Source organism: Oncorhynchus gorbuscha, linkage group LG09 (assembly GCF_021184085.1).
Source record: "Oncorhynchus gorbuscha isolate QuinsamMale2020 ecotype Even-year linkage group LG09, OgorEven_v1.0, whole genome shotgun sequence".
NCBI classification, from domain to species: Eukaryota; Metazoa; Chordata; class Actinopteri; order Salmoniformes; family Salmonidae; genus Oncorhynchus; species Oncorhynchus gorbuscha.
Genome location: NC_060181.1, coordinates 58,331,467 through 58,346,923, shown reverse-complemented (window position 1 = coordinate 58,346,923; position 15,457 = coordinate 58,331,467). Strand labels below are relative to the sequence as shown.

Here is a 15,457-nt window from a genome sequence, read left to right as displayed (position 1 = left end):
AAGTGGTTAATGTGAACCTAACTCACGGCTAAAAAAATGTAAAGAAAGCAACCCAATGTTATTTGTTGCCTGGACTTTACTGCAAATGACACTCAAGTCTTAAGAAAAAAGAATACACTAATATTGCAGTTAGCCATGACAGCCTTTATAATAGAATGCTTGTGACCACACACACATCTAAATATTGGGGAAAAACCCATCTTAAAGTAGAAATAGAATGAAACAAACAGGCATTCTATTTTTGCTCTATTATAGTGGCCACTATAGACATTGATCAAGTGCACAAGTCTACATGTGTGCAAAAATGACGTTCACTGAGTAAAAAATGTAATAACCCCCTCACTTACACACAAGTGTTACTGTCAAGTTCAACACAACTAAATCAATATCTTTGGGCTACACTGCACATCATTACATTGTACACTTTCTGTCTGTGGACATCTGTTCTACAGTGTGCCAGCAGCAGAGCATGATACCATTTGTTGGCATAATTGATCTATTTCAGGCAGAGAATACACCTGGCATACCCCTTTTTATCCACTGTATTGAAAAAGTGAGAAAGAGTGTGGTGTTCCTTTCACCTCTATAGAGGCATCAACTTGTTTAAAACCTCATTTTCACCCAATTCTATCTTTCTGTAAATTAACCACATACTGTAGGTCGCCAGTTGTACGGTGTTTCCTCCGACACATTGGTGCGGTTGGCTGCCGGGTTAAGCAAGCGTTGTGTTAAGAAGCAGTGCGGCTTGGCTGAGTTGTGTTTCGGGGGAACGCACGGCTCTCGACCTTCGCCTTCCCGAGTCTGTACGGGAGTTGCAGCGTTGGAACAAGACCAATTGGATACCACGAAAATTGGGTAATTTTTAAATATTTTTTTAAATAGGCTAATGTTGCTCAACATTTCTGTGGCTAGCCTATGGAGAATTCGATCCAGCTAACAAGATACTTAACAATGGTAACAATACTTGTTCCACCACACTTTCTCCCTCACCTCAAACTTACTTTTTACATTTTTTTTAGCCGTGAGTTAGGTTCACATTAACCACTTTTTAGGCACCGCTTGGAGTTTGCCAAAAGGCACCTAAAGGACTGTCAGACCATGCGAAATCAAGATTGAACTTTTTGGCCTGAATACCAAACGTCATCTGGAGGAAACCTGGCACCATCCCTACCGCGAAGCATGGTGGTGGCAGCATCATGCTGTGGGAATGTTTTTCAGTGGCAGGGACTGGGAGACTAGTCAGGATCGAGAGAAAGATGAACGGAGCAAAGTACAGAGAGATCTTTGATGAAATCCTGCTCCAGACCACTCCGGAGCTCAGACTGGGACGACGGTTCACCCTCAGAGGACCACGACCCTAAACACAAAGTCTCTGAATGTCATTGAGTGGCCCAACCAGAGCCATGCCTTGAACCCGATCCAACATCTCGAGAGACCTGAAAATAGCTGTGCAGCGACGCTCCCCATCCAACCTGACAGAACTTGAGAGGATCTGAAGAGATGAATAGGAGAAACTCCCCAAATACAGGTGTGCCAAGCTTGTAGCGTCATACTCAATACTCAAGGCTGTAATTGCTGCCAAAGATGTTTTAACAAAGTATTGGGTAAAGGATCTGAATACTTATTGAAATGTGATATTTCAATTGTTTCTTTTAATACATGTTCTAAATACCTGTTTTTGCTTTGTCATTATGGGGTATTGTGTGTAGATTAATGAGATAAAAAATATATAATATTGAATAAGGCTACAAAGTAACAAAATGTGGAAAAAATCAAGGGGTCCGAATACTTTACGAAAGCACTGTAGGCCTACTGCAGCTCTGATTGGTTATGGCGCACCGGTCTGTGTAGTGTACAGGCCTGAGTAGTGCTTGTCAATACAACAGAATCGTACTCTGATACACTATGCCTACAACAAAATCTAAATCTAAATCTAAATCTAACAAATTCTAAGTCTTGTATAGTTTGTTTTGTTTTCGGGACGTTACATGGAAAGTGGTTAAGATTGCATTGATTCGATCCCAATTCCCACAGTAAAGGCAAACGTTGATAGTGTTAACGAACAGGGAAAACTTTAGAAAGTTGAGTGAAGTTCAATCTTGTGCTTCTCTGCACGGGCTGATTTTGCCGCAGTCCCGCGCACACTCACAGCTTAGAGGGAACATTGGTCAAAGGTAACAAAATGGACACCATGTGCACCATCAACATCATAGAAATAAGTGGAGAAGTCTTCAGAGAACAGTGAGACTCCACATATATGTACATTCTCAATTAGCAAATTGGAAACTTGACAATAAAAGCATACCCAAAGAATCCCCTCATAAAATCCATACGTGAGTAGACAAAACATAAATGCTGATAAAAAACAGTTAAGCCTGTTCTGGTTTATCACCTCATCCACCAGTGGTTAAAACACATTACTTTATGATTTGAAGTAATGACTGTAACATTAGCAAACCTGCAGAACACCTGGGGACCACTGAGTGTGTCCATCTGGGACTTGTGGAGATGACATCAGTCTAAGAGACGGGACGCAGCTGTTTGCTGCAGTCACTATGTGCTCCAGTAATCATAAAGTATTCTCCTATGAAGAGGGATCCATAGTAACCAGGAGATGGAACAATGGCAGTCAATGATGCCTACTTCTGCTCTGGAGGGGGGGCAGCGGACTTCTGCCAGCCACAAAGGAACAATCACCTAGACACCGTAACACAAAGGAATGCTGAGTAGGGCAGCAGGGCAGCGACAAAGACTACCTGTGCAGACTGGGCACCTGGCGCATGACTGTGAACCACAATAGTACTAATGCCTGCCTAGGCAATGCACCAATCAACATGTTCCAAGGTTGAGTGGAGTGCCCCTTGGCTATGTGCTGTGGCCGAACCATTCCACAGCTAACAACCTTAATGCCGTTTTACTGTCTGGAGAAATCGCCACCAGCGGTTCAACGGGAGGTCTTTGGACCATGGGATTCCTGTGGCCAGTCTTAATGTAGCCTTTGATTCCCTAATCCACGGTAAATGGCTTAACTCTGATGACTTGAAATATAATTCTTATTATTTGAGCGTAACAAAGAATACAGAAGGCTTTGAGCTGAATTCTTTCCCGAAAGCCCTGAATCTGCACTGGATGAAGGAGGCATGGAGGTGTCAAATTGGATTTCAGCCAAATCTGAAGAGCTTACAATAGAGCCAAGACAGAGCCCTCTTCTTCTACTCTGTACCCCTACACATCAGAGGGGTAGAAACTAAGAAGATCTCTTTCAGCTGCACCGAGTCCCTACCTTCCTCCCTTCCTCGCCCTCTCAGTTCTCATTTAGAATTCTGCTCTCTGAAGCCACCACTTTACATGCAGTATTATAATAACATTTACATATTTAGTTTCCGTTACAGAGCCCGTGTCAAAGGCAATCCTCTTTGAAGCCGGTGGCACCTGTGATGGAGTGTGGGTTGGGCTAGGAGAGATTAATCTCTGAGATGTTTTCAGAAGCTTATCCCGTAGCCACTGTCTGTGTGTCACACGGCACCCTATTCCCCTATATAGTGCACACTTTTGAAGCACAGCCTTATAGAGGTGAAGCTGGCATTTAGCAGTAACAACACATTACCAAATAGAGTGGTCTGTTGCTGGTAACATAACATTAAGCACTAGAAATGACTCTGTAGAGTTATTATGTCTCTAGTAGTGTGAGTTGCGCTATGGTGTCTGATGTGAAAAACAAGTGAAAGAAAGCAAAACATTCCAACCCGTCTCTTCCTAAGACTATCTGACATAGAGTGTGTGCGACTGTGCATCAAAAGTGATGCACTATATAGGGAATAGGGTGCCATTTGGGACGCATTCAGGCACTGTTGCCAAACTCTCTGCAGCTGGAACTGTTGCTGAAATCCCCCAATGGTGCGGGTTAATTTCCCAGCCATAGCAACAAGAGGTAGTGAGAGTGTGACAGCTGTCAGATTAGGGGCTGTGTGTGAGTGTGACATCACTAACTTACGATTAGGCTTCCAATGTTACAGTCATTTGTAATTAAACCCACCGTCTCATTCCCCGTCGCATCTCATTTATATTGGGTGGTTTTTAAATGAATAGAAATGGGATGATGCCCGGACCGGTTGTGTGGCTTTTTGCCAGTCTGACTGCCTTAATAATGTGTGTCCTAAATGACACCCTATGGGCCCTCGTCAAAATGAGTGCACTATACAGGGAATATGGTGACATTTGAGATGGAAACAAATGGCACATTTCAATGGAGGCATTGTGACTCAGAGAAATATACAACAACATTACTATGCAGAATGGATGGAGTAAAAAGCAGCTTTACAGACATGTCCTGCTGAGAGACAATACAATTAGGGATTTATTCCAACAGATTTTGGAGGGGTTTACAAGCCATGAGAGTCAATCTAAATCACAGCAAAAATAGGAAAATATCCCCTATAAAGTCCAGTCTTCCAGCAGGGTCTGACTAGACAAGACAAGCAGCAGCCAGAGGGGGATTGTACAAAAATAATGATCATATTGTCAGTGTTATGTTGCGAGTTTGTCTGTGTTTTGATTTGCGTGAAGCATATTTGTGCGCTCATGGTGGGTCAATCGACTTGAGTCCTGCTTTGCCCTGAGAAAACGGCAAATCGCTTGTTTGATTTTATGAGCAAATACATTTGGTGGTTTGGTTTAATGAGTAGGATTCAGGTTTCTGTCTTCTCAATCAGACAGGTGGTGTATTGGTGTGGATCTGGACCTAGCCAGTTAGCCACAGCTTAATGTGCAGACAGTACTGCTTGGATTTCCCACAGCAGTAGCTCGATTGTAGCAGGCCAGGCACGATGTCCGCTGTAATCACGCACAGCACAAATGGTACTTCTGAGCAACACGAATACATTCCCTGTGTATATCTCACATTTTAGCAGGGCTGTGGGACATTAGACAGACTCCACTAAATTCACCCAGAGAAATGGACCCTTTGTTCTCAGGCTAAAAACATCCAACAACCTGAGAAGGGGTCAAACGCTTCTGTATGTGCAGACAGAAAGAAGTCTAAAGGACAAAACAGATGGTTAAAAACAGTGGTCCTATCACCTCTGATCACAGAACATTATCCGTCATTTTCGGTTCATTTCCCAACGATTCTACATGTTGAATCAGCATTGTTTGTAGACACCTAGCAGGTTTTGCTGACATTCTATATGGTGTCTGTCCAGTCCATAATAGTTCAACTTAGAGACAGCAGCTATTCCAACTCTTAACTCCTGAAGTCCTGGTAGGAACACTGCCTCACAGCGTGTTAAGGCTAGGGCAGGTACAGTTAAGCAATAAGGCCAGAGGGGTTGTGGTACATGGCCAATATACCACGGCTAAGGGCTGTTCTTAGGCACAAACCAAACCTGGAGTGCTTGGATACAGCCCTCAGCTGTGGTATATTTGCCATATGCCATAACCCCCTGAGGTGCCTTATTGCTATTATAAACTGGTTACCAACATAATTAGAAGAGTAAAAATAAATGTTTTGTGTGGAACGAACAGCTGACTGAAGATGGGATGGCCGGGCATTCGTGCGGTCGAGTTGATTTCTGCTATAACATGGACTCTACAACGTGATGAAACTTTGTTGCTCCTTGCTGAAACATGCAGGGTGTTATAGCAAACAAGTCTCTGGTTGCATAGGCAACGCCATCCTCTGGACTCTAATTAGACTCTAGTCTGCCCGGTAACAAGTCACAGGATGCAGTATTCAAATATATCACCTCAAATCCCTCTCTCACTCTCCTGGCAGATCAACGCCCCCCTCCCTGCAGCAGCACATGCAGTCAGGAGCGGACTTTTTAATTATTATGATTTTTTACGTTATTCCAGTGACTGCGGTCATTTGGCTGACCAATAACCATCATCCAAAATTCCATGACCATCACAGACCTAGTTAAGGAGCTCCAATCAATGACAGCTTGACTTTCAGCACTTTGGCAACAATCAGACCATGGGAATTTCATTACGACTCCTCTCCTCTACGACACGGCCTGGCATCACATCACACCTCTCTCTCTCGCTCTCATTCTCAGTCTGCCCACTGCCTCTCTTTCTCTCTCTCCCCCCCTATCACTCGCTATCAGTCAGTCCCTCTCTATCAATGTGTCCTACAGATTATGGCCAGACATCTTTGATGTGACAGACTGGTGTGTGACAGGGACAGGAAAGGGGCAATCACAGGACGACAAGAGAATCAACTGGATACCTCTGGATGACTGTGGGATCCTCTCCATATAGAAAGTTTGGTATGAAGCTACAGATAAGGCCACCCAATACAGTGCACTACATTGACCAGAGCCCTATGGGTCCTGGTCAAAAGTAGTGCACAATATAGGGAATAGGATGCCATTTGGGACTCAAACAAAGGTAACGGCTTCATCCAACTTCCTCGTGATTACAAAAGCGCAAGATGACGTTCAACCTTCTCCAACTGATGGAAAATAAGTAAATCAGTGATCTCACTTCTTCTTACCCTTATAGTCTCTCTCTATCATGCATTGATTCATGCACACACAATGTATTAACCTAATTAAGACATCACATTTAACCTACTATAGTCCTCTCGTAAAAGAGCAAGTAGAAAATAATTATCCCAAATTGCACCTTATTCATTATATACGAAGTGACTAGGGTGCCATTTGGGAAGAGTCTCAAGCCCCACTCTCAAGCCCCACTCCCTGGCCCCTGGTGACAGAGCAGGTTCATTTGGACCATAAATGAACTTGTCTTTCCATGGCATTGCTGTCTGCTCCCAGGGCAACGTAACCAACCATAAAATCAGCGGTGTGAATCCAACTCAGTCCTCAGGGGCAACACTGCATAACAAACTCCTCATCCGAGAGTAAAGAAGGGGCCGATGGCACCTGGGCTGTTAGCTTTACGAGGCAGTGAATGTCTGTGAGTGTGTGTTTGTCCGTGTGTGTGTGTGTGTGTCCATGCTGTTTGAGCTGCGTCGACTACAAAACAACAGAAGATGTTAAAACAGGTTATGAGTTATTGGAATAATTAGGTCGTTAAATGCAACAGGCCTTAGTGAATTCTCCACACAATGCCCTGTATGCACTTCTATACTCTTTATATGGCAATGTTATAGATTTATCAGCATGCAGTAAAGATGAATGTTTTGTTCACTAAGATCAAACAGTGTGTAAAATCCACTGTGTATGCACGTTTGTGTACAAACAGCTAGCTGTAGAACAAACAGTACAATTCTCTCTCTCTCTTTTCCACTCACTCACTCCTCTCAATTTCAATTCAATTCAAGGGGCTTTATTGGCATGGGAAACATATGTTAACATTGCCAAAGCAAGTGAGGTAGATAATATACAAAACATATATTTCTCTCCTTCTCTCTTTCTGTCTGCTGAATTGACACATCAAAGCCTTTTCCACCCCTGTTTTCAAGTCCAGATAACTCAAACCAGTGTACAAGTCCAAATAACTCAAAACCAGTGTACATGTTCAGATAACTCCTAACCAGTAGATAATCCAGATAACTCAAACCAGTATACAAGTTCAGTGAACTCAAACCAGCATGCAAGTCCTGATAATATCCCTTCTCCGCATAATGAATCACCCAGAGCCAAGGTTTCTTACCTGCAACAGAGTTTGGCCGCGGCAACATGAGGGACAAGGAGGTGTGTGCTGTGGGGTATGGAACGGGGCCCTCTGGTGGGTGGCTTGGTCCTACTGCTGCTCCTCCTACAGCCCCCGCTGTGGAGCCTGTGGGGTGCTCTGTCCTAGATGGGGTGGGGGTCTCTGGGGGCCCACTGGGGTCTTCCTCCGCCACGGGAGAGCACGTATCGGCCCGCACGCTGGGCACCAGGCCATGGTGCCCGCTGCTCCTCAGGCTGCCATCTTTACTCCATTCCAGGCTGGAGCCGCTGCGGTCGTCATTCTCCGAGGAGCTTGTGATGGTGGCTGAGAGAGAGAGAGAGAGAGAGAGAGAGAGAGAGAGAGAGAGAGAGAGAGAGAGAGAGAGAGAGAGAGAGAGAGAGAGAGAGAGAGAGAGAGAGAGGAAAATAGGTGCAGTACGTCATTGTCATTATCAGGAATTCTGTGCGTCTTTAGCGATACCACTCTGTTTTCATTGACCTTATCAACACCCTCCACCTGATCTGATAATTACCAATAAATGTAGTTAACAACTAATGAGAATTATCCAGAAGCTGGCATGGTGGGGTAGATTTAGATCAATAGAGCCTGCCCCAAGTTTTTTAGTCTTTGTATTAACCACCATTATTTTCCCTTGTTAAAGGTATCTTGAATGGAGTAGCTTAGAATACTCAAAAGTGTACACTGTACATCAAATATGTTTACCTCCAAACAGTACTGTTATCTATATAATAGAACATTGTCACGTTCTGACCTTAGTTCTTTTGTTATGTCTTTGTTTTTGTATGGTCAGGGCGTGAGTTGGGTGGGTTGTCTATGTTGCTTTTTCTATGTTGTGTTTTGCGTTTGGCCTGGTATGGTTCTCAATCAGAGGCAGGTGTCGTTAGTTGTCTCTGATTGTCTCTCACCTTTCAGAACTGTTTTGTTTCGTTTCTCCTTTGTTATTTTGTTTAGTGTTCATGGTTTAATAAATATATGATGAACACTTACCACGCTGCGTTTTGGTTCTCACCTCATTCCAACGAAGAGCGTTACAGAATCACCCACCAACCAAGGACCAAGCAGCGTGGTAACGGGCAGCGGCCGAAATCGCAAGACTCCTTGACATGGGAGGAGATTTTGGACGGCAAGGGACCCTGGGATCAGGCTGGGGAATATCGCCGCCTCAAGGCAGAGCTGGGGGCAGCTAAAGCTGAGCAGCGGTGGTGTGAGGAGGCAGCACGGCAGCGCGGCTGGGACGAGAGGCAGCCCCAAAAATGTATTGGGAGGGGGCACACGGGGAGTGTGGCTAAGTCAGGCAGGAGACCTGCTTACCGTGGAGAGAGGTGGAACGGGCAGGCACCGGGTTATGCCGAGAGGCGCACGGTGTCCCCGGTGCGCAGGCATAGCCCAGTGCGCTACATAGCAGCGCCTCGTATCGGCCAGGCTAGAGTGGGCATCGAGCCAGATGCCATGAAGCCGGCTCAGCTCATCTGGTCTCCAGTGCGTCTCCTCTGGCCGGGGTACATGGCACCAGCCCTGCGCATGGTGTCCCCGGTTCGCCAGCACTGGCCTGGCTACGGGGAGCATCCAGCCAGGTAGAGTCTCGGTGCTCGAGACCTCCAGTGCGCCTCCATGGTCCGGTCTAGCCGGTGCTTCCTCCACGCACCAGGCCTCCGGTGGCAGCCCTGCGCACCAGGCTGTCTCTTCGTCTCCTCCCTACAGGTGCTCCCGCCTGCTCAGCACTGCCAGAGTCTCCCGTCTGTCCTGAGCTGCCAGAGTCTCCCGTCTGTCCTGAGCTGCCAGAGTCTCCCGTCTGTCCTGAGCTGCCAGAGCCGCCCGTCAGTCAGGGGCTGCCAGAGCCGTCCGTCAGTCAGGAGCTGCCAGAGCCGCCCGTCAGTCAGGAGCTGCCAGAGCCGCCCGTCAGTCAGGAGCTGCCAGAGCCGCCCGTCAGTCAGGAGCTGCCAGAGCCGTCCGTCAGTCAGGAGCTGCCAGAGCCGCCCGTCAGTCAGGAGCTGCCAGTGCCGCCCGTCAGTCAGGAGCTGCCAGAGCCACCCGTCAGTCAGGAGCTGCCAGAGCCACCCGTCAGTCAGGAGCTGCCAGAGCCACCCGTCAGTCAGGAGCTGCCAGAGTAGCCCGTCAGTCAGGAGCTGCAAGAGCCGCCAGTCAGTCAGGAGCTGCAATAGCCGTTCGTTTCTCCGATGCTACCGGAATCGCCAGTCACTCCTGCGCTGCCGGAATCGCCCTTCACTCCGGAGCTGCCGGAGTCTCCCGCCCATTCGGGACCTGTGGCTAGGGTCCCCAGTCCGTGGCAAGTGTCGCCGCTCTAAAGAGGCCACGGAGGCAGGTTAGGAGGCGGACAAAGACTATGGTGGAGTGGGGTCCATGTCCCGCGCCGCCGCGGACAGACACCCACCCAGACCCTCCCTTATAGGTTCAGGTTTTGCGAGTCCGCACCTTTGGGGGCGGGGTACTGTCACGTTCTGACCTTAGTTCTTTTGTTATGTCTTTGTTTTAGTATGCACAGGGCGTGAGTTAGGTGGGTTGTCTATGTTCCTTTTTCTAAATTGTGTTTTGCGTTTGGCCTGGTATGGTATGGTTCTCAATCAGAGGCAGGTGAACATGGATCACCACAGACAGCACTGCTACTCCTACTGCTCTCTCTTCATCCGCCCACGTGTTCTCGCACACCCCGAGAGCTTCTGGTCAGTGGGGTGGTGGCACCGGGATCCTCATCTCTCCCAAGTGGTCATTCTCTCTTTCTCCCCTTACCCATCTGTCTATCGCTTCCTTTGAATTCCATGCTGTCACAGTTACCAGCCCTTTCAAGCTTAACATCCTTATCATTTATCGCCCGCCAGGTTCCCTCGGAGAGTTCATCAATGAGCTTGATGCCTTGATAAGCTCCTTTCCTGAGGACGGCTCACCTCTCACAGTGCTGGGCGACTTTAACCTCCCCACGTCTACCTTTGACTCATTCCTCTCTGCCTCCTTCTTTCCACTCCTCTCCTCTTTTGACCTCACCCTCTCACCTTCCCCCCCCTACTCACAAGGCAGGCAATACGCTCGACCTCATCTTTACTAGATGCTGTTCTTCCACTAACCTCATTGCAACTCCCCTCCAAGTCTCCGACCACTACCTTGTATCCTTTTCCCTCTCGCTCTCATCCAACACTTCCCACACTGCCCCTACTCGGATGGTATCGCGCCGTTCCAACCTTCGCTCTCTCTCCCCCGCTACTCTCTCCTCTTCCATCCTATCATCTCTTCCCTCTGCTCAAACCTTCTCCAACCTATCTCCTGATTCTGCCTCCTCAACCCTCCTCTCCTCCCTTTCTGCATCCTTTGACTCTCTATGTCCCCTATCCTCCAGGCCGGCTCGGTCCTCCCCTCCCACCCCGTGGCTCGACGACTCATTGCGAGCTCACAGAACAGGGCTCCGGGCAGCCGAGCGGAAATGGAGGAAAACTCGCCTCCCTGCGGACCTGGCATCCTTTCACTCCCTCCTCTCTACATTTTCCTCCTCTGTCTCTGCTGCTAAAGCCATTTTCTACCACTCTAAATTCCAAGCATCTGCCTCTAACCCTAGGAAGCTCTTTGCCACCTTCTCCTCCCTCCTGAATCCCCCCCCCTCCTCCCTCTCTGCAGATGACTTCGTCAACCATTTTGAAAAGAAGGTCAACGACATCCGATCCTCGTTTGCTAAGTCAAACGGCACCGCTGGTTCTGCTCACACTGCCCTACCCTGTGCTCTGACCTCTTTCTCCCCTCTCTCTCCAGATGAAATCTCGCGTCTTGTGACGGCCGGCCGCCCAACAACCTGCCCGCTTGACCCTATCCCCTCCTCTCTTCTCCAGACCATTTCCGGAGACCTTATCCCTTACCTCACCTCGCTCATCAACTCATCCCTGACCGCTGGCTACGTCCCTTCCATCTTCAAGAGAGCGAAAGTTGCACCCCTTCTGAAAAAACCTACACTCGATCCCTCCGATGTCAACAACTACTGACCAGTATCCGTTCTTTCTTTTCTCTCCAAAACTCTTGAACGTGCCGTCCTTGGCCAGCTCTCCCGCTATCTCTCTCTGAATGACCTTCTTGATCCAAATCAGTCAGGTTTCAAGACTAGTCATTCAACTAAGACTGCTCTTCTCTGTATCACGGAGGCACTCCGCACTGCTAAAGCTAACTCTCTCTCCTCTGCTCTCATCCTTCTAGACCTATCGGCTGCCTTCGATACTGTGAACCATCAGATCCTCCTCTACACCCTCTCCGAGTTGGGCATCTCCGTCGCGGCCCACGCTTGGATTGCGTCCTACCTGACAGGTCGCTCCTACCAGGTGGCGTGGCGAGAATCTGTCTCCTCACCACGCGCTCTCACCACTGGTGTCCCCCAGGGCTCTGTTCTAGGCCCTCTCCTATTCTCGCTATACACCAAGTCACTTGGCTCTGTCATAACCTCACATGGTCTCTCCTATCATTGCTATGCAGACGACACACAATTAATCTTCTCCTTTCCCCCTTCTGATGACCAGGTGGCGAATCGCATCTCTGCATGTCTGGCAGACATATCAGTGTGGATGACGGATCACCACCTCAAGCTGAACCTCGGCAAGACGAAGCTGCTCTTCCTCCCGGGGAAGGACTGCCCGTTCCATGATCTCGCCATCACGGTTGACAACTCCATTGTGTCCTCCTCCCAGAGCGCTAAGAACCTTGGCGTGATCCTGGACAACACCCTGTCGTTCTCAACTAACATCAAGGCGGTGGCCCGTTCCTGTAGGTTCATGCTCTACAACATCCGCAGAGTACGACCCTGCCTCACACAGGAAGCGGCGCAGGTCCTAATCCAGGCACTTGTCATCTCCCGTCTGGGTTACTGCAACTCGCTGTTGGCTGGGCTCCCTGCCTGTGCCATTAAACCCCTACAACTCATCCAGAACGCCGCAGCCCGTCTGGTGTTCAACCTTCCCAAGTTCTCTCACGTCACCCCGCTCCTCCGCTCTCTCCACTGGCTTCCATGGTGCTTGCCTACGGAGCTGCGAGGGGAACGGCACCTCAGTACCGCCAGGCTCTGATCAGGCCCTACACCCAAACAAGGGCACTGCGTTCATCCACCTCTGGCCTGCTCGCCTCCCTACCACTGAGGAAGTACAGTTCCCGCTCAGCCCAGTCAAAACTGTTCGCTGCTCTGGCCCCCCCAATGGTGGAACAAACTCCCTCACGACGCCAGGACAGCGGAGTCAATCACCACCTTCCGGAGACACCTGAAACCCCACCTCTTTAAGGAATACCTAGGATAGGATAAGTAATCCTTCTCACCCCCCGCCCCCCCTTTAAGATTTAGATGCACTATTGTAAAGTGACTGTTCTACTGGATGTCATAAGGTGAATGCACCAATTTGTAAGTCGCACTGGATAAGAGCGTCTGCTAAATGACTTAAATGTAAATGTTAAATGTTGTCTCTGATTGAGAATCATACTTAGGTAGCCCTTTCCCACTTGTGCTTTGTGGGTGATTATTTTCTGTTATGTGTATGTCACTTTTCAGAACTGTTTCATTTCGTTTCTCCTTTGTTATTTTGTTTAGTGTTCTTGGTTTAATAAATATATGATGAACACTTACCACGCTGCGTTTTGGTCCTCACCTCATTCCAACGACGAGCGTTTAAACAGGTGTTTGCTTACATGAAAGCAAATCCCCTTTTAATCCTCTCCTCAGCCCTGGCTGACCATGCTAAACAGAATCACTAAAAGCTGAGGGGAAAGGCAAAAGCCACCAACTGGCAGCTGGGCTAAACATGGGAATGCTTCCGAAATTGCACCCTATCCCCTATATAGTGCACTATTTTTGACTGTCACATGTGCAGTCAGAGGAAATGCGTCTGCTTTTGGCAGCTTTAGAGTAGACCCACTGTACCACATAGCTAATCTGGATTTCATAACTGTGCTGTGTGTTGCACCGTCACTAGTAATAACATAACAAATACGTCTGGGATAACTAGCCTGATGCTTGTGCAAATATTCAGCAATTCAGAAATCCCTAAATGTTGTAACATTTGATACAGTGATTTGATTCACAAAGACAGACCGGAGTGGTCTGAACAAAAAGGTAAAACAGCCTACCTTCTTACACTAGCTTTACCATCTCCTCACTCTGCTTTAGAACATGAATAACTGGTTATCGCCATTATTTACAACATGAATAACTGGTTATCACCATTATTTACAACATCAATAGCTGGTTATCGCCGTTATTTACAACATGAATAACTGGTTATCACCATTATTTACAACATTAATAACTGGGCATCACCATTATTAACAACATGAATAACTGGTTATCACGGTTATTTACAACATTAATAACTGGTTATCGCCGTTATTTACTTAAGTGATAACGCCCTCGAAGTCTGTGTTTTTTGAGGATAAATTGGCACGGGTGTTGTTAAGCCCGAGATGAAGTCAAGGACCGGCTTCAAGGGTATTATCACTTTTATACAACGGGTTACCAACATATTCAAATAATGGTTGGCATATTTTCAGTAAAAATGTTATTTAGATGTATTTATTTATACCACAAGATATAGTCCCAACACAAATCTAGGGTTGCTGGTTGTTATTTCTATTGGTTTGGTTGCCAGAGACTCGACCCAGTCGTTCCGTCTTTTGGTTCTGTATCTGGAGACGTGACCCAGTTGTTCAGTCTTTTTGTTCTGTATCTAGATACGTGACTCAGTTGTTCAGTCTTTTTGTTCTCTATCTAGGGACGCGACCCAGTCATTCATTCTAAATGTTCCATTGCCATACTGGCTGGCAATATTCTTATCATTTGTTTGCTAGCTAGCCAACTACAGCTAACTTATAGTCACGTCAAACAGTGTAGCCAGAATATCAATGAAGTAACTACGTTTTTTGGTTACTACATGATTTCATATGTGTTATTTCATAGTGTTGATGTCTTCACGATCATTCTACACTGTAGAAAATAGTACAAATAAAGAAAAACCCTTGAATGAGTAGATGTGTCTAAATTTTGACTGGTACTGTGTATCCCAAAAAAAGTATGCTGATTCAGAATTTTGATTGGCTGAGAAACACTGCCTGTCTGTCTGTCTCGTTCTGACTCTTGTCACGTTCATTACTAAGGGACAACTGGAGATTGAATTTGAATATTGAAACAATGTTGCATAAGTCGCAGAGACAGACAGCAAGGTTTATACAAATATCCACTGTAGAAAACGAAATGTTAGCGTAAAAGAAATGTGAGATAATGTCTAGATGCTTTAAAAAAAAAAATAGAACTTTTATTTAACTAGGCAAGTCATTTTTATAGTGGAGATCAAGTTTATAAATTGCCTGGCTGAGATGATGAGATAGTGAAATGCGCAGTCAGATGGAACAGAGTAAATGGGCACTTTAACGTCATAGATTTAGCCGGTGGTAACTTATGGAAAAGAAACCGTCTGGAATGCGGTTTTAACCAATCCCCGTTCATGATTAGACCCACCTGTTGTATAAAACATTAATAACTTGTCATGATCATTAATTACAACAAGAATAACTGCTTATGACCATTCCTCTTAAGTCCCCTCCTTGCGATGCCCTCCCTCCCTCCTTCGGCCCCACCTCACAACAGCAGCTGCAGATTTTCACATGTCAACACACACTCTGCAGTAGGCTCCATACCATCCCACCCAACGTGCTGTTTAAAAACCAGCCAAATTAATATGGGTTTTTAGAAGTAAATGATTCCTTGCATTCTCTTATCCTGCTTCTTCCACAGTCCGTTTCAACCACTTCAAAGGCCCTGACTACTATTCATCAGAGCAGGGAATCAGTC

The 15,457-nt window shown here is 46.8% G+C and overlaps 1 protein-coding gene across 6 annotated transcripts in view; it reads right to left on the bottom strand.

Annotated features, from left to right (window-relative positions):
• The window catches only part of LOC124043823 (protein TANC1-like), a 299,125-nt gene that overhangs the window by 93,934 nt on the left and 189,734 nt on the right, over positions 1-15,457 (bottom strand). For all 6 annotated transcript variants that reach the window (XM_046362829.1, XM_046362833.1, XM_046362832.1 and 3 more), the window contains one exon: positions 7,621-7,944. In XM_046362829.1, the coding sequence (XP_046218785.1) occupies positions 7,621-7,944 (324 nt within the window). The remainder of the gene's footprint in view (positions 1-7,620; positions 7,945-15,457) is intronic.